Source organism: Sturnus vulgaris, chromosome 20 (genome assembly GCF_052056855.1).
Source record: "Sturnus vulgaris isolate bStuVul1 chromosome 20, bStuVul1.hap1, whole genome shotgun sequence".
Classification (NCBI taxonomy): Eukaryota; Metazoa; Chordata; class Aves; order Passeriformes; family Sturnidae; genus Sturnus; species Sturnus vulgaris.
Window position 1 is genome coordinate 7,256,027 of NC_142262.1, and position 23,755 is coordinate 7,279,781.

Consider the following 23,755-nt stretch of genomic DNA (forward strand, 5'->3'; position numbering starts at 1 on the left):
CTTGCTATCCATCTGCCAAACCTCTCACTTGCCATGGGCTGCTGGTACAAAAACTTCCAGCATGGAAAGGACACTGTGGTGGGCAGACATGTGTCAACAGGTGACAATCTGGGCTGATCTAACCACTGAAGCCAAGAGGCACCTCCAGCATTTTGTAACACTTACCTGGCCCACCTCCACACCCCATATCCCTCCTTTATACTCTCCACAGTGAGTGCAAAGTTTCCTACCAAGGCACTTGGTGCCCCTCCTTTTGTAAGCTCAGGTCTTGGCAGGATTCCACCCACAGAGGCTTCTCAAGTGCCTCAAGGAGTTCAGACATAGCAAGATTTTTCTCCTTTAGGATAAGCCACTTCAATGTAATTCCTGAGCAGCAGGAGAACAAAAGCCATTGCCCACCAAAAAGCCTGAGTATTGATCTCTGCTCTCCTCACCAAAAAAGTCTTACATTACACTCCCCATCCTGCACAGCAGGATGATCCAGTACTATTCCCATATCTCATCAGTGCCTGGGAATGCTTAGAGTGCAAGCACAACGGGGTGAATGAGTCACACTGAGGGATATGATGAAAGCAATTTTAAGGACCACAACTTCGAAGATTCTTGTGTAGAGCTGTTCTTCACATCCATAACCTACTCCACAAGCTGGTTTTCCATAAACCTACCAAAACTGTATAAAAGGTGTCCAGTAAATTCTGTTTTGCCCAAAGTCCCATCACTCATTGCCAGGTTTTGCAGTTAAAAGTCACAGCTACCTTGGACTGAAGAGTTAATCAACAGCTCCACGGCACAGATTTCTCAGCCTCCCTTGCATGGTTATTTCTGAGTCTCCTATCAAATGCAAAGTCACATCTAAATCCTGAAGGAAAAATATTCTCATGAGAAGGAAGATTATTTGTAATAAACGAAGATTAAGCACCATGAGATATAAGCAGGTCATAAATTTCAGTTACAGGCATTACTGACCTGCTTAGATTAGTTATGAGTTTACTATCTGGTCTGGACAGTAACAGAGCTCCTGGTGGGAGCTGTGAAGTATCAAAAGGATTCCACCTGGCTGCCATCCCAGCCTCCGTGTGTATCCACTGATGAGTGCCATCTCTGCTTACAACAGCCAGGTCAGGGGAAACTTTTCTACACAAATGGTGAACAGGCCTAGGGAGCTGAAACTCAGCACTATTTTACTCACAGAGACGTGGAGTTTTGGCAAATCAATATCCTTCTACTCCCTGAAGGAAGCAGACACATTCCTTGCTATGCTTAAAGGGTAACATGGCAACCAGCAAGATTAGCAGTGCTTTGCATCTCTGTCTGTTTTTAAAGAGCTGTATTTCAATTTTGGTTTATTTTTAAAGAATGGTAGGCAACATGTCGACCTACCCGGATCTTAAAGAGATGTTCTCCCTTTTCCTTGTTCAATTTTCTCTGCAAAAAAAAGAAAAAAAAATTGCAAGCCAAAGATCTACCCACAACCACATCAAATCTCAACTGCTCCAAGGTGATGAGAGTCTACACAAGGGTTAGTGCAGCCAGTTTCTTCTTCAAAATCTTTGGACATATCAAGATGTGCAAGTCAGAACTGCTATGAGGAGGTGCCTTGAAAAATGATTCAAATAATAAAGAATATTTTCCTCCCAGACACAAACCCTCTATGTTTGTAGACAGGAGAGAGTAACAGAAATAAGCCATAGTGGTACTTTTGCCTGGTGTAACCCCTTGGATCACGTACAAGTTTGGGTTAAAGAGTTGCTGACTTTTTCTGGAGAGTAAGAAAAGATGCTTGTGGTATCTGTAGCTTCTGAGGGGGAAAAATAAAGAGAAAAAACTAGACCAACCAGCATTTTTTACAAAATAAGAATATCAAAGAACACTTTCATTCAGATGTGCATAATATACACCAAAGTACCACATGTTAAAGGCAGGATCACTGGCACTAGGAAAGAACATGCCCAGGTGTGCAAACATGTTGCTTTAATTAAGTGGTCAAAACCAGGTTAAGAAATACTAAAATAAATTCAGTTTGGAGCTGACAGTGTGAATTAAAGTGACAATCACCAAGAAATATAATGCTGCATTTACAACAGAGCCTGGGAGCAAAAGGCTGCTCAAGAATGAATTGTTTTGTGTAGAGATAACCTTGGAAGGACAGAAAACATCCCTGTGCCCCAGCCTAAACACAGGCAAGATGGGGGTAGGGAAGTAGGAACAGACCTTTAGTTACTCCAGTTTCTCCCCCAAACTCCCTTTGTGGCAGTTTGCTGGGCTCTGGGATTCAAGCAGACCATTAGCTCTCTGTATAAAGTACTGAATTCCAAAGCCACTGAAATGATATAACAGATGGTGCCCCACTCTTTTTCTCGAGGAAACATGCAAAGAGTCTCCACGCATTTGTTAAGGCACAGCCCCGAGCCAGCTGCAAGCTCTGAGACACAAAAGCACACAATCAAAGGGAATAACCTTGGAGTGACATCCTGTCTCCAAGGCTCTGATTTCAGGGGCTGCAGTGATGGGCTCTTGCTGCCACTCTAGCGTAGCATTTTAAGTGCAATTTAGAAGCACCTCTGGCGTTTTTCTGTTGTGGCTCCCTACGAATCAGAATATCACATCAGGCCACGCTCACAGGACAATAAATAAGCCATTACACTGCCTAGCACTCATTAATTAGAAGCACATGATCCCTGCTAGAACAGGGGGAGAAGGTGCATGCCAGGATGCAGGAGCCCGGCCAATTCCCCAGGAAGCCCATGGAGAATGGCACAAAGCACAAGCCATCACTGTGGGGCTCTGGGGCTGCTCCCAGACACAGGTTTCACCTCTCTCCTGGCTCTAACTGCCTGCAGCTTCAACTGCCAAGTCTGGGATGCTCCACGCTGATCTGGTTGTAGCCCAGAGTGGGATGTTCCATTAGAAGTCTCAGCCACTCCCCAGGAACATCCCCAACTTTCAAACTAGCAGGTCCAGGTTTGGTTGCTGAGCCAGGCAGACTCACAGACTGCTTCTGTTTTGACAATCAGAGGGTTTGGGGACAGTTTTAGTGTAAGGAACATCCAGTTCTGAGCAGCAGCACGTGTCTGACCTTTCACAACCAACCACACAGCTGAACCCTGCTACACTCTGCCCTCAGAGCTTTCACCACCAGGAAGAGAAAGCTGAACGAGGGGTTGGAATTATGTGACATTTGAGGTGGGAAGATGCTTTTCAAATGACTGGACAAGAAAGGAGGCACAGCAGAGAGGGTCAGCACAGACACTTGCAGCATTGCCATTATAGCTGTACTTTCACCTCTGTCTGCCAGAGACTGTGACACAACCAGAATGCACAGACTGCTTTCAGATAGGGATAACCTCAGAATTCTGCACCACCAGAACCCAGCTCACTTAAAACCAGGTATGTCTCAGGTTAGAAAACTGCAGAGAAATGCAGCTTCTACTGAGAGTTTTGGACAAGTTTGCCCCACAATCCACCCCATGACAGCGAGATGCCAAGCCACAGCTCGACTGTTTTACACTGTGCCTTAGGCATGCTGGGATGTAAGGTCATTGGTCAAGTGCTGAGTCTGTGCAACAAGAGATAAAATAAGAAAGTGGTGATACACAGCAAATTAGTTTGTGTTTGGATAGCTGAGGACTGAAAACAATCTTCCATTGGATTCATAACTAAACTGGACAAGGGCACATTTCTGTATGAACAGCCATTTACAGCAGCACAACCTTCCACAGTTGAGCTTCTTTGAAGTGACATGGCTGGAAATAAAAACACAATCACATCAATTCCTCCATAGCAGGCAAATGTCAGCTACGGATATTCTGGAGGACAGCATCCTCCTGAATAGGAGGGAAAGGAGAAAGTGAGGAATAACCATGCAAATTCCTGCTTTCTTGGACAGGCATGAAAAAAATATCCTTGTCAGAAGTAGAACAATAAAGCCCCAAACTTCACTGCCAAACCCCACCTGCCCCCCAAGGCCCAAGAGGAGTTTCACCAGCAACAAAAGCACTGTTTAACTGATTGTATTCCAGTGAGACACAACTAGGGTAAAGTGCCTGCAGTCTTACTTGCCTCCCCTCCCAAGCTGCTCACAAAGTGGTTGGATGTTCTCCCTAAATTTCCAAAGATTAGATGATTATCACTAGCCCAAACCACTGCTGATGTTGCCACACACAGCAGCACACAGCCTTTCCCACTGGCAGCTCTCAGTCACCTTCCTGCTTCCAATTTCTGTGCTACCACCACTTGCCTAGAAAGCTAAAATCCTCCCAAAAGGGAGCTGGATTTTGATCATACTGCTGTTATTTGACTGCTGCAGGAATACATCCTGGGGATGGCATCTCCCAGAACACAAGTTTCCTTTTTTTTCTTTTGCTCTCTGCTCCCAAATCAAGGGCAAGAGCTCTGGAAGCAGGTCAGCAATGCTCTTGGAGAAGCTGATCACCTCAGCCATATGAACCTCAAAACCTTGTCAAAACAGACACTGGAATATGATCACCTGGGTGCCAAGATACAGAAAATTTCCAGTAGTAACAATGGCTGCAGAGAAGGGAAGACAAAGACCAGCCCTCCCCTCCCCAATAGAGCCAATGGCCTCTCTCAGTGGTTGTTAGCTCATTACTTACACTTTTACATCTCCTTTGTTTCATCAGCTCAATGAATTTGATTGCTGAACACTGTAAAAGCACCACCTTTATCAGAGGTTTGTCAATTTAACATTATAAAGCAGGCAGAGCCAAGGAGAAAATACGGATGCTCTGCATGGCCAGAAGGAGTTAAATAAAAACCTTCCCCTGTGACTTCTCCCACAACTCACTGATATCAACCTTTCCATGAAAAAAATTCCACTGGTCTAATTGCCTTTAGGTTGGTTACACCCATACAGATAAACCAACAGAAATTTCCCACCAAACTTTTAACTTTTTATTCCCCCAAAGGTAAGCAGAGAAGCTTGATCTTACATGGCAGCTCCAGGCCAGGATGCACAGTTGTATTTTTGAGCATGGGAGGGGAGTGACGCCCGTCATCCATGTCCTGCTCCGTGCACTGAGCCTCTCCATGGATCACTGCCAGCCCCAGGCGCAGCCTCTCGGCGTAAGACTGAGCCCTGCAAGACAAAAACAGCCCCTCAGGAGGGCGCTGGGCTGATTCAGCTTCACAGCCCACTACAGCAAGTCTCTCCCACAATAACAGCAAGCAAAGACTGCACCTCTGTGGCTTTTCTCTGTGGAAACTCATTGGAAGTGACTTTTCATCCCTTATTAATATCCCAAATCCCACTCTAGCCCTTGGCCCCACCACAGGGTCTCCTGTGCTCCTCCACATGTGAAATGCTTTCTGAGATGGTCAGGCACTGCTGAAACTCCAGCCAGTCTGACCCCCAGTCAACCATTTCAGTGGGACTGACAGAGTTTACTCCCATGAAGGTGGGAATACAAAGTTCAGCTGCCTACCTGCACCACATCCATCCCACTTCCAGCCACAAAGGAATTATGACCAGATTGTCAATCCACCTGCCACCCTCCCACACTTTCCCTGGTATATTTTCCACCAGTTCAGGTATTTTCCAAGTAACTTTTAACCAGCTAGCAAAGCATTCATTTACCTTTTAGCAGCACCAGGAGATTTGGCTACAATAACTGCATTTCTGTAATCTGGAATCTGGACGTGATAAAAAATTAATTAATTTAAAAAAGACCTCCTTGCTAGGGAGTAACTGGTTTGATATATGGCTGAATAATTTCACCCATCCTCCTCCCCAGAACCAAATTTTCATTCTGTAACAAGAAACTAGAGAGGCAACTGCACTTGCTTCCAACACCCGTATATGTGTATTCTGCAAAGGTGGCAATGTTCACTATGTTTAACCCTCCCCATATGGGGAAGCCTTGCTCTCACCACGTGGGAATAAATCATCTTTTGCACATGGAGAATAAAACCTCCGTGCCCTGCTCCCAACCCTGCTGAGCTCAGCACTCCTACACTCAGCCCAAGACAAAGTCTATCAATAATTCAGAGCAGTCAGAAATCCAGCACAGCACAAAGGGAGAGGAGAAGCAGTTTACAGGATTTCAGAGGTGATAAGAGGCAGGAGCACAAGCTCTCAAATGGCATTAACTCCACAGAGAGCAAGCTCCTCTCCTGCTTGTGCTGCAGCTCAGTTTCTATCCAATCAGAGAAGTGTAAAGTCTTTCCATGAAACATGCAATTGGTACCCCCGAGAAAGAATTCATTAACAGAAGGATTGACCTAGACTGACACCACCACCTCCACTTAAGCAGAGGCCCAATGCTGCCATCACACTAAAATGAGCTCAGACAAGTAGATATACACAGAACTAGAGTAACCTCACTTCTTCCTGTATATACTGAAGCAAGAAAGGGGATGCTCTCAGGTTGTCTACTGGAAAGCTGAAGAAGCCTTGGATTTCCTTCTGATGAAGGTCCATAGTGATAATGTGTGTTAAACCTAAGGGGGAAAAAAGACAACAATTTATTGAAAATATTTCCCACATGGCAGGAGTTCCTTCAAAACCTCCATTTTCCAGACTGTTTTAGCTATTACTCAGACTATTATGTCATGTCATAAAATAATCATAAACAGATTAACACAGAACATTCCACAGACATAATGAGAAACAGGCATGTAATGCCCCAGCACTGGGCTGACACTGTATTTCACTATAACATTTCCTGGCCACTTCCCAGGTGCAAGTTACAAAGAAACACAAGAAAGCTGAAGAAAATTAACACCCTCAGTATGGCTCAAGACCTCAGCAACACATTCCCACATCAAACAGGAGAATGGAAGGGCAGATGACCTCTGGGATGCCCAGCAGCACCAGGCCTGCCCTGCTGCTGCTCCCTGGGACACTCACCTGCCTTAGCAAGCATTGAAGCCAGCAGCTTGCAGACTATGGAGCCTCTCTTCCTCATTTTGCTCTGTTTGCTGTAGGGGAAGTAGGGGATGACTCCAATGATGTTCCTGGCACAGGAAGTCTTCAGTGCATAGGCCATGATCAGCAGTTCCATGACAGCAGTATTCACATCTCTAGGAGATTTGAACACGGTTCCAAATATCAGCAGGTGTTTTTCCAAAGTAACTTCTTTTCAATTTATACCCAGAACACCCCTCACCAAAATTCCAATCAAGTAATGCTACATCTCAGGCCAATGTATGCCAGACCCAGATTGCAGCCATACAGCTCCTTCCACCATGCCACAACAAATTACAATCAACTCTTACACATACAGGACATGACACCAGCACTTAAGAGCTGTGGTCTGGAATTTGATTCTATATTCTAACATAAGGTGTATGATGATTTCCCTCCATCATCTGACATAAAAGACTTTGTGTAGAATTTAGTTTGGAACAAATGTCACTTGAGACAGTGTAATTTGAAATAAAATAGTCTTTAAAAGAAACGGAACACATGCAGCCAACACAACTTCATCCACACTGGATTTCTTACAGTATTTTCCTCTTTAATGTAATGCAGGTTATTTTTCCTGCCTTAAGAAATCCTGCAATTGGAGCAGTACAAACTCCAGACACAGCACTTTGGTGGAGGTTGGCATCTCCACACTAGCTTAACTAGAGATGGAAGGAACAATAGCACAGGAAATGCTAAAGGACTGTTTCTTGAAAGAAGAAACAACCAAACAAAAAGTAACATAGGCAGAGGAATCACAGAATATGCTGAGTTTGAAGGGGTCCATCAGGATCATGAGTACAATTCCTGGTCCTGCACAGGACACCCCCAACAATCCCACCCTGTCCCTGAGAGTGGTGCCCAAATGCTTCTTGAGCTCAGACAGGTTTGGTGCTGTGACCACTTCCCTGAGGAGCTTGTTCCAGTGCTCAACCACTTTCTGGGTGAAAAACCTTTTCCTGATATCAACCTAAACGTCTCCTGACTCAGCTTCCTGCTGTTTCCTTGAGTCTATCACTGGTCATGAGACTGAAATATCCTATTTACACTTTGCTCCCTCACAATGACGGCAACGGCCCAGTAGGAGTGCATTAATCTGCATTTTAATTAATTTTGGGATGAGGAAAAAAAACTAAGCCCTTAGCTCCCCTTCAGTTCTTAAGACCAACACCAAGACACACTGTCTGCATCACCAGACTGACTCGATAACTTTTAGAACCTGAAGAGCACGTGCTTCAGATGGCAGGACAGGCACTCCTGCAATACAGACCCCCCTGCCTGGGGGTTTCCTGCACGTCCCCAGCCTGCTCAGGAGGGCAGGGCTGGAGTGGCTCAGCTGTGCAGCCCACGGTGACAGGGCAGGGGCTGCCTGGGCCATCTTTCCACACAGCAGCAGAGTAAACAGAGCAGCCTAAAGCTCTGCAGAGCTTTCTGGACATTACCCAGACATTGCTTGGGCCCTGCTTTCCTCTTGAAACAGCCACTAGAGACAGCTTCTCCAGCTGCCCAAAGACATGACCCATGACAAACCTCTGACCATTTCCATTGCTCCACTGCTCTCCCTTCCTTTGGAAATTAACCTCCACTTGTGCCTCTTTGTTTGGGAGGCTCTGGGTCTCTGTTGTCCCGCTGGTCTGAGCACACAGTGCCATTTACACACAAGAAAGCTTTGTTGGCTCCAGAGCACCCAGCCAAGAATTACATAAAACACAGCCCCCTGCCACACAGGACAACAAGCAAACAAAGAACTGTTTCTTCCCTTTGGTGATTTAGCTGTGCCAGTGGGGCTGTGAGAGGAGAAAAAGATGCTACTATCAGTGTCATATAAAAACAAAGTGGTCAAACTGAAGCATATTTAAAGTTCATCTGAGAAACTTAGTATTTTTCATCATCATTTTTCAACTTACTCTTTGAAAATACATACATATTCACATGGAAAGCAGGTAGAGAACAAGACTGGGACTTCAAAAGGCACCAGCAGTCCTGGTGCTGTTGCAGGACACCAGTAGCCATACTGATGGAGAAGGAGGAGGGTACTTCTCCCAGGATCTCAAGCTGGGCTCTGGGAAGCTCCTGCAGACCAGCTGGCACAGGCAGAGGTAGATGTGTCTGTCCCTTCAGCAGGGCCCAGGATGGGTGGGCTAAGATGGCTTCATGCTGAGCCATCATTGACCTGCTCCTCTGCAAGGGGCACTGACTCCAACCAAGGGCACCAGGTGGGGAAAATGACATTGGTGGAGGAAGGCCAGCCCCTGCATCTCCAAAACAGGTAGCCTAGAGAGCATCCCAGGCTTCTTGCTGCCCTCCCCATCTCTGGCCCTGAAGCCATGCTCAGTTAGTTACTGCTAGCAGGGCTGAGCCAAGACCTCCCACAGGGGCTGGCAGCTCATTACCAGGACACTCAGAGACAGCTCAGCTACCCCACACCCTGCTTACCACCCCAGAGCCTCCCCTGCTGCTCCTTATCTCTGCCTGGGCCATCCCTGGACACCCCTGCTCTGGAGGTTGAGCACACACCTTATGTGACACTGTCCACGGACTTTGCAGCAATCAGCACCAACACTCAGCACTAAAAGGCTCCTTTTGCCTTTAGGGTATCACAAAATCAAAAACTGATTCATTTTTCTGCCACTTAAACATGAGCTATTTGATTTTCCCTCATACAAATGCCAGTCCACACACCAGTCTTGGATGGGAACTGTCCTTGTCACCTTTTCTTTTGGTTGTGCTACGGCTTTTATGAGAGAGAGCCTGTATCAAACATTCAGGTCTTTCTGTTCTCTCTGTGCATTTAAGATGCAGACTTGAATTCACACTGCAGCATAACAAGGTTGTTTCCCTCTCTACTAACAAGTCCTAATATTTTCTTTTCAAACCACTACGGAGTGTGGAAGTCCTATTCTTAGATTATTCCACACAGTTGTTGTTTTGACTCTCCTGAAAAGCTCCCTGAAACCCACTGCAAAATTGAGATGTCCTTGAACCTGTCCTCTCTAGCAATGCAGCAAGGCACAGCTGCAGTTTAGGAATGAAAAATGATTTGGCTGCACAACACTGGCTCCACACCTGGAGGGCCTTGAACATTCTGGCTAAAAAAGATCCATTTCTTGGCCCAAAACACTGAATTCAGTTAATGGAGAAACAAGGGGATCAACAGGTTAAAGTTAAAGGGAAGGTTTTCCCCGCCCAAAACTGTTCCTATCCCTAATGCTCTGCATTAGTTCTCCCTGAGCACTTGATCTGTTTCATGTTTACACAGCTCTCAGTTACAAGTTATTTCAGAGAACTCCTTCAGTAGGGGACAACAGAATGGCACCATTCACCCGAAACATAATCCTACAGCAAGGGATTTTCATCTTGCAGAGATTTAGTTCTCCCTGAGGGAGGAAACACTTGGGGCATCTCTCTGGAGAGAGATGAGCCCTAGGAAAATGTTTCTGCCTGCAAGAGGAATTCCAGAAGTGAGTAAACTGGTCCTGGTCTAGTAGTTCTACTGATTTCTTTACAACAGGCCAAGCATTTCACAGAGGAAATGGACTTGAATTCTCAGTGGCTTCTCATTCTTTGGCAAGCAAGGAAAAATCCCGTGTCCAGGCAATTCTGCTCCCTGCTTCTTTTGAGCTACAATTGAGCTCAGCTTTTTCCAAGTTATCAAATTCTGCTCAGATTTTGGAGATCACATGAAGTAATAAGTTACCAATCAGAGCAGGAGTATCCTTGTTTTGTTAATATCAATACCTCATCTCTGAAAACAGCACCTCCCCTACTCACAGTAGGTCGATTTGCAGTTATCATTTATTGGTAGTTCCCTTCCCATCTCCCTAGTGCTGTCCCATTACTCTTCCTGAGCCAGGAAGGAGCAAGGTTCCTCGGATTACAGATGATTTTCTATCCCTCTCCTTACTTGCAGCACTTCTTTTACTCCTAGCAAAGAACAGCCCAAAATAAAACCCAAAAAGGCCCATCATAATCAAGAACTGTAAAAGTACAGGAGGGAAGCACAGTTTCACATCACTGCAGCAAAAGAGGAAGAATAATCCAGCCTGCAATGAAAGCAGCAGCTGCTGTTTGATGCTGGCTCGATGCTTGGTGGTTGTGAGGCTGAGGAAATCACCCATCCTGGGATGGAAATGCCAGCCAGAAATCAGCCAACAGCTGAGCCTGAAAGGCCACCAACACACAGACCAGGGGTGTTTCAGTGGAAACCATCAGTCACTCCTGTTCCTACCTCAAGTGACACACTCCAGTTATTTGATGGGAAGCATCTCAGTGTTGCAATCAATCCCCTGGGAATGTTAACAGCTTAACACTACGTGGGGCCTGAGATCTAAGAGCAATGACAACACTGCACGAGCTCCACTGGTTATTGTGGTTGTTGTTAATAGTGAGCAACCCACTGAAGCATCTGCTGATCCAGGATTCAAAGCACATGGGCAAAACCAAGCCCCGAGTGCCTCACCTGGGGATTGTCTGTATGATGAAGATATCCTGTCCACGGACAGACTCTTTTATTTCAACTCTTGTTTCTGAAAAGGATGGAAAACAGAGTCAGTTTTGTTTCCAAACATCAGGTTGACAGTGACAACACACCATGTTGTAGTCCATGACCTTGCCCCCTGGTCAGGGCAGATGAGGACTCCTCCTCTGCCCTTTGTGCACATACATATGCAGATGAGCCAAGTGGATTTTCCAAAGGCTGGACCTGGGTAGGGCTGGCATGACGTGCCAGTGAGTTAGCTGTATTGACAAAGCAAAAGCGGGCTGAATAGCTGTTTATTTTTTATAGAACTTAAAATTTTAGAATTTAGAAATTACAATTTTAGAACTTAAAATTTTTAAATTTAAAAGAAAATTTAATTCAATGAGAAATCCTTTTCATGCCTCCATGGATTGCTGAAAGTTATCAACAGCACATTCATTAGTGAGCAATTAACCTCCTAAGGCAGAACAACCTTCAGTACTTCCAAGAAGGTAACTCAGCACTGTTTGCACTTTACTCTTTCACAGCTTACCATGGGATCAGCTCCATGCTGGCTGGAGAGCTCAAGGAAACACCAGCAGCACCGAGTTCAGAGCAAGAACTCCCCAGTTTGGCTGTCAAGGTCAAGGCATTTCACCACTGCCACAGGCTGGAAGTCTGAGTCTCTGCTGAGCACCACTCCTATGGTCCCTGACTCAAATGCAGAAGCTGAGCCCCCAGCAGCTCTGCAAAGCCAAAGCAATGACTCCAGGTTTCCCAAGGTGCCTGCCTTAGCTGCTCACTTCACCAGAGTAACAAGCTAGAGGGCAGGGGTAAGGAAAAGGAGAGAAACAGCTCCTCAGCTATGGAATTCCAAGTCTAATTGCCTTGCCCTGGCAGTAACCCTACAGGACTCTGCTGAGAGCAGACTGATTTGCTGTGCAGTGATGAAAAACGACCTCAGACCTCATAGCAAGCAACCTGATTTAAAACCAACCCCAAAGGACAGCGAGCTCTCCAAGGCAGGAATGCACCAGCCAGCCCAACCATACCCACAGCAGCTCTCCCACTGTGAGGCCATTCAGGCTGCAACAGCAGCAGCACTACCACAAATCCTTCCTATAGCCTGTACAAGCTCTGTGGTTCTACTCTCTCCTGCAAACAAGGTAACAGAGGTCTTCAAACAGTAAAAGATTCTTGGCCACAGAACTCTGCTGGCCAATATCCTTGTGTTTTAGCCCAGCATCTGAAAATGGGCACTTAAGGAGTGTTAACCTCCTTAAAAACAAAAGCAACCTCCGAGAGGCATTTTCCCCAGCACAGCCATGAATTTGCGCTTTTAAAGCAAGGGCAGCTGTAAATTTGGTGTGGCAGGAAGGGCTGAAAGAAAGGGATAATTTAAAAGCTCACAAGGCAGACACTGAAAAAGCAGGGCATTACTTTTAAACCTGGAGATGTTTTGTTTTGCATAGGAGCATAAAAGATTTGGCAGCAGCAAAAACCTGAGGCAGGACTCTAGAGGAGAGTTTGCAGATGGGCAAACAAACAAGATAACCAGGGAAAACAAGGAACACGTTTAATTGCCTTGTCCAAGGTCAGCCGTGGAGGTTTAGCACTGCCAGGAGCAGCAGTAACATCAGAGCTGAATCACTGCACTTCTCAGACAGGTCTGGCCAATGCAGTTACCCAGCATTTCTAAGATTGCCTCAAAACAGTTGCAAATAGTAGAGATTTCTTTTACCTCCATTGGTTTCCTGGTACACCACAGATTTTCCCAGCTCAGCACCGAGACGCCTGGAAAGAAAGAAAAGGACATTAGAAATGGAAGAAGCCAGCAATTTGTGCTGCAAAGCAGGGACCACATTACACACCACCAAAACACAGCACTGCCCAAGAGGGAGCTGAGTGGGCCAGCCAGGCTGCAGAACTACAGCACCCCCTTCTCTGGGGGTCTGCTTCCCTCTGATGCCCCTGAGAAGGCCCTGGGACACCGTGCAGCAGGTCACTGCTGTACCCAAAGCCTGTATGACTGACCACAGGCTGTGACTCCTGATGGCAAAGGACACCTTGCCAGCCTGTGCAATGCCCCCTTGGGCAGGTCTGATGTGCAACTGCAGTTGAATGATTTACTCAGACTCAATTAATGGCACCTGAGGCACTTTTTTTGACTTCCACCTCTTTCCCTTTTTTTTCCTCCTTGGACTTTCCTTCTAAAAAAACTCAAATGATTAATGAGATTTTAACTTCAATTTTAAATTTTTTTTCAAATTACTCTTTCCTTTTCTCAAATATCAAAGCTATAACACTCATGCAACAAAGATGAGTCACCCTCCTCTTTTAAATTTATTTCTTACAAAACAAAGACTCACTTTGAAGAGCATTTTAAAAGGCTCCAAAATGCAGACTTTTCCCTCAGGTGACACTTCAGTATTTAACTGTACTGACAAGTAATCCATTAGTAAGCACTTAAATGCATTTGTGCTTTAACCCAGAGCCTCAGCTCTGAGACCCCGCAGCAGAGACACAAATCCCTCCTCTCCCAGGATCTGCTCTGTGGCCATGGCCACACAATGAATTAGGAAACAGTTTATGCTTGAAAAATACCTTTGTTCACCACACTGATTATGGCAGCAGTTTCCTCTGCACTTGTACTGTATTTACCTGAATATGTGCCAAAATTCTGCAGATCAGGACTAACCCTAAATAGAAGAGTCCATATCTTCTACTCGTTTTTTTTATGGTGTACAGCCTTCAGCAGTCAGTCTCATCCCATCTCCTTACCCACTAACTCAGCCTAGCACTTCAATTGTCACAAAGATCTGCACTTTCAGAAGTGAAAGAGCAGCACAGCCTGACCCTGGCATGTTTCTGTCCCATCAGTAACTGCTGGGCTCAGGTGTGAACCAAAGCTGGAGGTCCCAGCTAGAAGCCGGCCTGGAGAGTGTGCCTGGGACAGCTGAGCTAACAGACACTCGGATGCCATGGGGTATGTTTGCTTAGCTGGCTCCAAAGCACGTCTCTGGCACACACATCCTCCCCACCAAGTGTCTGGCAGCACGTTTTGCAATGGCTGGGCTGGTGACTAAACTGCCACCTCGAGAGCTGGACGTGCCAGACTGTCACCAGTCCTGCTGGGGCACCAACTGCAGCATCACCCTGCAGCCCAGGCCAGACAAGTCTCACAGATCTCTAACTGGGCTCCTCTCAGCCCAGCTGGGTTAAAACTTGCAGCTGCAATGCAAAGGCATCCTCAGTACCTTCAATATCTTCAAAAAGAGCTGGCAGCTGGTCAAGTAAAAGTAATCCTGGGCACCTCAGGGATAGAGCCACACCAGAGGTGAGTTTTGCAGGTGGGATCCTGCTGTCCTGATGAGGATAGTCTGGCATTTGCAACCACCAAGCTTAGTCCTAATCACTGCAAAGGCATCTGAGTCTAAACAAGTTCAGAAACATACACACACATCCACCCACCCCAGAGCAGCGTGTGGTGGGAATTGTTTAGTGACTCACACTTGTTCCTCCACAACTGCATGGCAAGTCTTGCAAGCTCCCCTTGGAGGCACGTACACCCTGACTTCACTGCACACAGCACAATCCTACCACAGTACTGGGGAAAAGAAATCCATTGGAGAGACTGTGCAAGTGCTCTTAGTCAGCCCTGAATCTCATGGCAGGAAAGAAAGCTCCAAAACCAGTCCAGCCAAACTCATCTAAGCAAAACACCCCTTGGAAGGTGGCACTTTACTGCTAAGTGGTGGCAAACAAAACCATATTTGTGGTGCTCAAGGGGAAATGTTCTCACGTTATACTAGGGGAAGTTCAGATTGGATATTAGGAAACATTTCTTCCCTGAAAGGGTTGTCAACTCTTGGAACACACTGCCCAAGGAAATGGTGGAGTCACCATCCTTGGAGGGATTTAAAAGATGTAGATATGGCATTTGGGGATGTGGTTTAGTGGTGGCTTTGGCAGAGCTGGGTTAACAGCTGTGCTCAGTCTTAAAGGTGTTTTCTAACTTCATGATTCCAGCAGAAACCAGAGCCCAGTACTCTCCTACTCAAAATACAGCAGCAATGCAGTTTGTGTGCTGCTGAAACAAGAAATCAGAAGGGCAAGTTGGCTCCCTCATGGCAAGAGGAACACTAAAACAGCTTGGCTTGGGGCACTAAAACAGCTCAGTTGTCAAACCTGGGCGCAGGGAGCTGCAGAAGAGTCAGGACACAGATGCCATCTTAGAGGAATGAGTCGCTCTGGTCAGACAATAAATCCCAGCTCTGCTCCAACTACTGACTGCAAGTAAACAAGAGCAGTGGATATGAGATAAAACTGCCCATTAAAGTCCCAGATCAGCCCTGCCTGTAGCACTCCAGAGTCCCAGGAGCCACAGGCAGCTCCCCCAGAGCAGCTGAGGTATGTGCACCCCAGGGGCACACCTTGCACCAAATCCCTTGCTGGAGGCTTCGGTTAGACAAGATATCAGCCAGGGAAGGAGTCTGATAAACCTTGGCTGAGTCAAGGACAATAAAGAAGGGAGTGTTGGTGCAACTCCTGCTGTAAAGCACCAAATTCCAGAGGACTTTTATCAAAAGGGATATTTGCATGGAAGTCAAGGGCAGAGCACAGCCTTATCAACCACACAGCCTGGCAGCAGCCAGAGTTTAAAGATAAATTTCCCCTTCCTATTACCTTTCCCTTGTTTTCCATCCAAACTCTTTTCTCTCAAAATCCTCTCAATCCTGAAGCTCCCAATTGGTTATACCACAGTTACTGATCACTCAACTGCAGACACAGGCAGACCTACCCTAGGACAGAGAAGGTGCCACTGCAGGTAACCCAGACCACACACCCAGCAGAGATAAAGCTGCTTCTGGGAAAAGTAGCATTTTAGGTCCTGCAGATAAATCACATCTCCAAGCAAAATGAGCTGCTATCCTCACACCAGTTCCATCACTAAATTAACTCCTCTGGGGCATGACAGTATCTAAGAGAAAAAACCAACTCTTCATGGCTTTATTGGTCAGTCAAAATTCCTGTTGATCTGGAATCTCTCTGTAAACACTGCCGAGAAAGGATGATCTAACTTTCTGCAGTCTCAAAATATGCCAAGAGGATATTAAGCTCTGAATACAAAAGTGTTTATAAAACCTGCTTCAAATTCACATCTAAATGCAAACAGCTCAGGAGTCACCTATAGTTTAATAAGGAAGTGACACACTGCAGTATTTTAGGAAACACTGTGAGACTGTATCAGATTGTACTTTAAAATGCTCGACTGAAGACTGTTAAAAACCACTGTACCAGACTCTCGAGACAAAGGGCAGCCAAAGAGACTCCATGTTCAGCTGAATCAAATTTCAAGGGGCAAATGTACTCTCAGTATTTTGTGCCATCAGAGCCTGTTTCGGTGCCACTGAGAAGTGTCCTCAGCCCAGGCTGTGTTTCCTTCTCCCTCTCTGTGACCAGAATCCAAGACATTTGTCAGGTTATCTCCACAGGGAGCTTCCGGCCAGCTCACAGCACAAATATTCAATTTGAAGAGAAATCTGCACACAAAGCTCTTAATTACCATATTTTATTTTGGCAATATCCTCTTCATTATAAACACTTTCCCTGGTCTCAGCTCTGCAAACTCCCAACTCTCCCCAGACTTAGAGACTCCAGAAACCAGTGCAGACTCAGAAGGAGCTGGAGCAGAGGACAGAGGGTCTGTGCTGTGCCCAACTGCAACCAAATCAAGCCAGACTCTGAAGTGCTTTTCTAACTTTAGCAAATCTTTAAATAAAGATCAGTCATGGTCCAGCCAGCACAATGGCAGCTCTGCAGTGCACTTCCTAATCCCCCAGTATAAGAACAGCCAGGAAAGGGAAAGGGAATGGCAGCTTCCTGGATACAATCTGTTTAGATATCCTTAAAACTATCTGAGCTCTTCTTTGCCTCTCTCCATCCACCCAGCACGACTGGATATTTGAAGAAAAGTCCCTACTGCTCCTCTGGCATTAATCACTTGTTCCATCCACACCAAAGCCATGTAGCCCAACTACTGGCTAATACCAGGCAGATCTTCCTCTAGTCCTACCAGCTCACTCCTGATGAAGGAACTTCCCCTAAAGCTCCACGTCTGAGGCCTGCTCAGCCTCATTCTGTGCTCCACCTAAACTGCACAGAGATGCTCTGACTTCCCTCTGCCGCCCTCTCATGTGCTGGCAAGATGACCTAAAGAATACATTTCCTACCAGAAATCCTCTTCAGCTGAGGGAGGCTGCTGCAAGTCCTCTGAATGTACTGTCTCCCCCCAAAGCAGGGATCACTTCCCACTCAGTCACAGAAAACACCACCCTGGATTTAGAGTTGTGACCCAGCTCCCTGCAGCCAGAGGTCAGAACACAAATCCCATGTTTTCCTAAATCCATGTTGTTTAGGCTCATGGCAATGCTTTATCTTCAGATCACCAGCACTTTCCATGTTGCAGACTAAGTGAATCTTTGGAATACTCACATCCACAGTTGGCAGTGAGACAGTATCACATCCCACATCATGGAGCTGCAGGAGCACTGGGGAGGCATTAGCAAGATTCAATCACCAACCCCCTCCAAGCCAAACACATAAGCAGTGAGTAGAATGTAATATTTGTACCTGCTGAGCCAAGCACTGCAGTCAGAGGGAGATCTAAATGCATCTGTTGGATTAAAGATCAAAAAGACTGCTGTATCTCCCTCCCCCCAGCAACAAACAGGCCCATTAGGGACCAGCACTGGTCACAGAAATTATCTTTCTCCCCTGAAAATGCAGCCTGTAATCAGATGCCAAGTGTCCTAGTTAGAGCAAGAGTTTTCTTTCCATCATGGAAAGAATTTAAAATAAAATAATCATCACTCCTAATTTATATGAGAAAAGTAAATATATGGGTTTATGTTTCAATGGTACTGAATATAAGGAACATCTTCATTATTTCATGTTTCACAAAGTCTTCATAAACCAGCACCATCTTCTCTCCCTGCAAGTCACTATCAACTAAAGCTCTGAAAACCTGAAGTGGAACAAAGACTGACCATTAGTCACAGTCCCATAACTAGAGAATGCTCAAGGGGAATCATGAAGATAAGAACTGTGCCAGAACATGATGCTCAGAGCCTGAAACGAAAGTAGCTCTGGAAGTTTTGCTGTAAACAAAACGAGGAAATAAATCAGGTGTCTGCAAGCTGGTCAGTGTCACACTGCTCCTCTCTGGGCTTGAGATTTTAAAATGGATAAGTCAGAACTACTCAAGTAGAGATCTTAAGTTCATACCTACAGGTAAAACAGAGCCCAGATGGACAGGTGTCTCAAGGGGCCCTCCTAATATTGCGTGCTGTTTTAAAGTTCTTTTACTGCTTTTGCTCAAGGTCATAAAAAAACTTTAAAAAGAACGCACAATATTAGAGGACAGACTCACCCTTGTAAGATTGCTCCAACTCTATTTAAAGGTGCAACTGACCTCCCCAGCAAAGAACAGGCTGGGATGTGAGACAGGGGGAAAGGCAGCAGCCACGCATCGTTTGCAACCTGAAAGAACAAGGGATGTGTTACAGATCAGTTGAAACAGCCCTTGAACTCCTAAGGGAAAGCAGTGCAAAATCACTGCATTAGATGCTGAAAATACCTTTAATTTTGAGAGATTTTTACTGTGGATAAATCTGTACTGTGAACAGTTCCAGATTTTGCACCCACAACAAAGATAACAAAGATGTCCTTAAGCCACAGTTAAGCAGCAGCTGTGTGTCACAGGGATGTGCTCGTGTCACCACCAGAGCATCCAACATCCCACTGATGGTAGAGCCAAGGGAAAAACCCCACATCGCCCCTATTAGAAATTTACTTGGTGAGAGATCAAGGAGGGAGCCAGGAGATCATTCTGCATCCAGATCCTGCTTCTTTTCCCCCAGAGCATCCCTGGGATAACATCAGCACATCACCCCAGCCAGCGCCGTGGCCTGGGGAAGCCTCTCCATGTCTCTTCATATTTCATCTTTGAAAAGAAGGGAGTTATTTTTAAGACAAAGAGCAAGGAAGAAGGATTGCCCGTTTGCTCCTCCAGTCCTGAGAAATCAGAGCTCGTCCCCAGGGGAATTCTGTTGTGCTGTGTTGACGTAACAGGACAAGCTCTGTAAATTCTGTCTCATCTGCTGCAGCAAAACTTACTTTTTTATAGAGAGATACATTAGTTTCAGAGTTCGTTGAAGGGAAAGTGAAATAGAACTGACCAAATATAGCAAGAATACATGAGCAGAAAAAAAAAAACCTTTCCACTCCCAAACACAAGGATTTTCCTCTTAGCCTCACATTTAAAGAAGTCCATCACTATTATCCAACACACCTCCCAGCCAAACAGCCAAATCAGCTCCATGGAGATAATCTGTACTAAGGATTGAACATTGTTTATTAAGCGAGCAGGATGAACAGCAAAGTGTTCTTGCAGTTTAAGGTGGCAGCACACCTGTACTTAATTCCTGCCTCCAATTTAAGCACACCCTTGGAGATGGGAATGGGACAGCAGGCACCTAGCAAGGATAACTGGGATGCTGTGGGTTGCAGCAGGTAACCAAGCACTGAGATCCCTCGACAATGGGATCAGCTGCCTATGAACTGCAGCTGAGAAACAGCATAAAGAAAATCCAGATCCTGTTCTAAGTTGACAGCCCGATACACAGACGCCCTTCTCAGAATAGTCCCTTCAGCTGGGACTGCCCCAGTTTGAACCAAACTAATTCAACCCCAAGTGCTGGGGAAAACTCAGAGCTCTGTGCACCAAGAGCCCCATTTTGGAGGCTGCTCTCACAACCCTTCACTCAACAGGACCCAGAGCATCCCGGACAAGACAAGGTCAAAATCTGCTAAACTGATGGGCTGAAGAAAACGGGCCAGACTTTTATCCTGAACCAAACAGCACAGGCTGCCCAGCTCTCCCAGCTCCCCAAAATCCATTCTCGTCAGTGCAAGGTGCTGTGCCGAGGTGCACATGGACACTCCCCTTGCCCTAGGCATCGAAGCTGTTGGGAAAACAAGGTCAGGAGAAAGTTTTGAGCCTGTCCCAAACCTGCTAAAAGCGCTTTTCTGAGGTTTGTCCAGCCAAATTTCACCTCCTCCCTCCCCAAAAGTAACAGCTTTTGCTGCAGCCCAGCCTTTCCAGCGGTGAAATATACGTCAAAGAAGGGAGAAAGTGGTGGGTCCATTTCCATCACGGGGTCAGGCAGAGCTGGTGAAGATTCCCAGTGCAAAATCTCCACAAAGGTGCCCGCAGGAGAAGCCTTGGGAAGGCAGGAGGATGCCAGAAGTTCTCCAGCCGCCCGGGAGGGCTCCTGCCTGCGCCGGGGAGCGATGGGGGAGAAAGAAACTCCAAGAAGAAGGCAACTTACTCCGTGATCTTCTTCGCCAGCTCGGTGGAGGCTGCGGTGGAGTTGGCCGAGAAGACCCGGTAGCCACTTCTGGCCGCGTTCATCGCTAAAGAGTCATGCAACCCCCGTGGAGCTCGAAAGTGAGAAAAAACAGATTTGTAAGGCAACAACAGCTTCCGTGGCATCCTTTTCTTTCCTCTCCGCCGCGATCACCGCCCCTTAAGGGGTGGGGAGGAGGAGGGGGAAGGAGAGGGTGGGGACCCTTCCGCTACCTATGGACTTGCTGGTCCATTCCTGCGGCAAAGTACGAAAGGGAGGGTGGGAATTATGACTATTAAAATAAAATGGAGCAGCAGTTGCCTTGGGAAGTAAAGGGTAGACAGGCAACGGGCAACCCCACCCCACGCCCACCCAGTGGCCCCTCATGCAACAGGGGAGGGATGATCCTAAAATTAAGGGGGGATAGCAAGGCGGAGAGGGGCTGCCTTGGCTGGAGAAGGTGCGGGTGAGCTGAGGGAGGAAGGCTGGGGGGTTCTTTGTGATGTAGCAGGGCTGGACCGAGCTCTCCGTGGCGGGACAGGGAGTCCCTGTGAAGGGGGAGGTCTTTGTGGGGGATGGGCCCATCCCGCTCCCCTCACCCAGCCGAGCGAGTTCCGCCACCCCGCCAGAGCGCCGCTCCCTCCGCCGCCATCTTCTCGGCGGGAAAAGCCCGCCCCCGCCGCCATCTTAGGTGAGGGCACCGCAGCCGCGCTCCCGTCACGGCGTCCCCTCACCGCCTGCCCGAACTGCACCGGTACCTCGGGAGGACAGCGGCAGAAACGTCCCTCCTCGGCGGATAAACACCCCTCCCGCTGCCCGAGGGCGGCTCGCAGCGCGGCCGCCTCCCGCTTCTGCCCGTCGGTGAGAGGCGCGGGGTGTCCGCGGTGGCTGAAGTGCCCGTGCCGAAGATGGCGGCGGGGGAAACGGAAGCGCGGCGGCGGCGGCGGCGCTCTGGCCCCGCGCTGTGGCGGGGGCGGCGGGAGGACCCGGCCGGCCCGCGGATCCCGCACCTTTTTCCTGGGGGAGCGCTCCCTGCCCGCTCTGGAATCCTCACGGGTACAGGCATTCAATGGCTTAGTTAAACAGAAAAGTTCAGCGCCAGCCCATCTGGCAGAGCGCTGGGCTGAACTTTCCATGCACTACGAGTGTGCTTATATATAGCATATATAACACCTGTAAATTAAATTTCTTAACGCATATAATATAAATAATATACACTTTTATAGATAAAATACACAGCGTATATAAAATATTAAATACATAATATATAGTGTACATATCACATATAATATGCATATTATATGTGTATCGTAATTATAAAGTATATATTATATGCTATATATGTTATATGCATGGAATATATATCTATATATATATAAAGGTGAAACTTGGCTGAACAAATATATATATATAGATATTTACATGTTATTTTAATTTTTTTTTATATATGTACAATGTACATCTCAGCCTTGGCAGCTGGCAGAATGACAGGAGGTGACAACACTGTCAGGATCAGGACGGATGGTCAGGATCGATCAGAGCACCCCACAGTGCAGCAGAAATGAGGGTATATGACAATAATTATGTATCACTGCGAAGGCAAACAGCATTAATTTCATCACCAGCATCACCCCACATCACTCGGTTCACCCTGGAGGGAGAGGTTTTTCCTGGCACTTCTCTAAATTGCTGTGCAATACCATCGTCCCTTGGCCTGTGTCCTCCCAGCTGGGCATGAGTGAGGAGGAGGAGGCCTGGTGGGCTTCGTTCAGGACATGGACGAGGTTCCCCTCCATGACCCAGTGGTTTCCAGCTGCTCCAGCATGTCACAGCTGTGATGGTGCCTCCTGCAGTGCCTCCCTGTCACAGACTCAGCTGGGAGCTGCCATCAGCCCGCTCACACTGACACTTCATTAAAGGCTGTCTCTCTCAAACATCCTCAATGCAAAAAGGAATTATCCATGTCCCCTCTGTATGCCAGCACTGCCCACGGACTGGGATGGAGAGTTTTGTCTTCCTCCACCATACCTGGTGACACCTTACGTGTCCCTGCAGTTCCAGCCCCACTCCTCCCTCCTGCTGTGCCTCCTGCAGGTCCTAAATTCATGCCTTGTCAGAGCAGGGGCTATTCCAGCTCTACTCCCGCATCCCAGCTCGTTCCCCAAGGGGAGGTGAGAGCTGACAGCATCAGCTGCCCAAGTTCACTCTGAGGAGGCAGCACCAGCCAGGCATGGGATTCTGATCAGGCCTCCAGGCTGGCATCATCCTGGGATGAATCCACAACATTCATCAGCCAGAGAGTCCAGACACCCCTCCTGGGTACCCCAACCCCAGGCTGAGAGCAGTCACAGCACCCACGGTACAGAGGTCACTCCTCACAGGCTGCTGCCTTTGTCCTTCAAAACATTTGGTGGGAGCCAGACTTTTTGTGATGTTGGAAGCTTACTGCTCCCTGAGATCCCTCCTGCACCCACCAGAGAAATGGCTGTTCCCAGGGGAGCCAGGGACATCTTGCTGCAGGGACACCCAAGCGGGGAGACATGCCCAAAGGGTGGGAAGGGAATCTTGCCACTCCAGGAGCCACAGAACATCACTCTGCAGAGCTCTCAGCCTCCCAGAGACCTGCTGTTGCCCTCCTCTATAAAGCCCTTCCGTGCCTTTCCTGCCTGGAATCGGGCATGTGGAGAAGGAAGGGCTGTTTATCCCCTTCCCAGCTGGCTCCTCGCTCATCAGCCATGGTATGATGCTGTGGCCTCTGAGTGCCCTCATCCTCTGCTTTGCCCCTGGGTCCCCCAGCACCTTCCTGCTGTCACCATTCCTGCTGCCCAGTGAGGTGCTCAGCCATCCTGGCCATAGGGAATGGAGCTCATCAGCATTGTCACTTCCCTGCCCTTTTCCCAGCTGCTGAGGTTGAGATGCAACAAGTTCATAGGTTCTGCTACAGGGCAACTCCTGGCACAGCAG

The 23,755-nt window shown here is 47.3% G+C and overlaps 1 protein-coding gene across 11 annotated transcripts in view; it reads right to left on the bottom strand.

The window, feature by feature from the left end:
- PRPSAP1 (phosphoribosyl pyrophosphate synthetase associated protein 1) overlaps nt 1-23,755 on the bottom strand; it is a 29,416-nt gene that overhangs the window by 3,792 nt on the left and 1,869 nt on the right. The window contains exons 1-10 of one of the 11 annotated variants that reach the window (XR_015807796.1): nt 21,025-21,366; nt 20,774-20,885; nt 13,123-13,175; nt 11,382-11,448; nt 6,866-7,038; nt 6,341-6,456; nt 5,594-5,649; nt 4,950-5,095; nt 1,381-1,425; nt 756-859 (exon numbers count right to left, since the gene is read on the bottom strand). Coding sequence is in view for 9 of the 11 variants with exons in the window: in XM_014889163.2 (XP_014744649.2) it covers nt 4,950-5,095; nt 5,594-5,649; nt 6,341-6,456; nt 6,866-7,038; nt 11,382-11,448; nt 13,123-13,175; nt 20,774-20,885; nt 21,025-21,178 (877 nt within the window). In the remaining 2 variants the exon portion in view is untranslated. Of the gene's footprint in view, nt 1-755; nt 860-1,380; nt 1,426-4,949; nt 5,096-5,593; nt 5,650-6,340; nt 6,457-6,865; nt 7,039-8,681; nt 8,710-11,381; nt 11,449-13,122; nt 13,176-18,813; nt 18,924-19,236; nt 19,387-20,773; nt 20,989-21,024; nt 21,367-21,390; nt 21,455-21,549; nt 21,716-23,755 lie in introns of those variants that run through there. The other 10 variants (XM_088176503.1, XR_015807794.1, XM_088176506.1 and 7 more) reach the window with 10 other exon arrangements.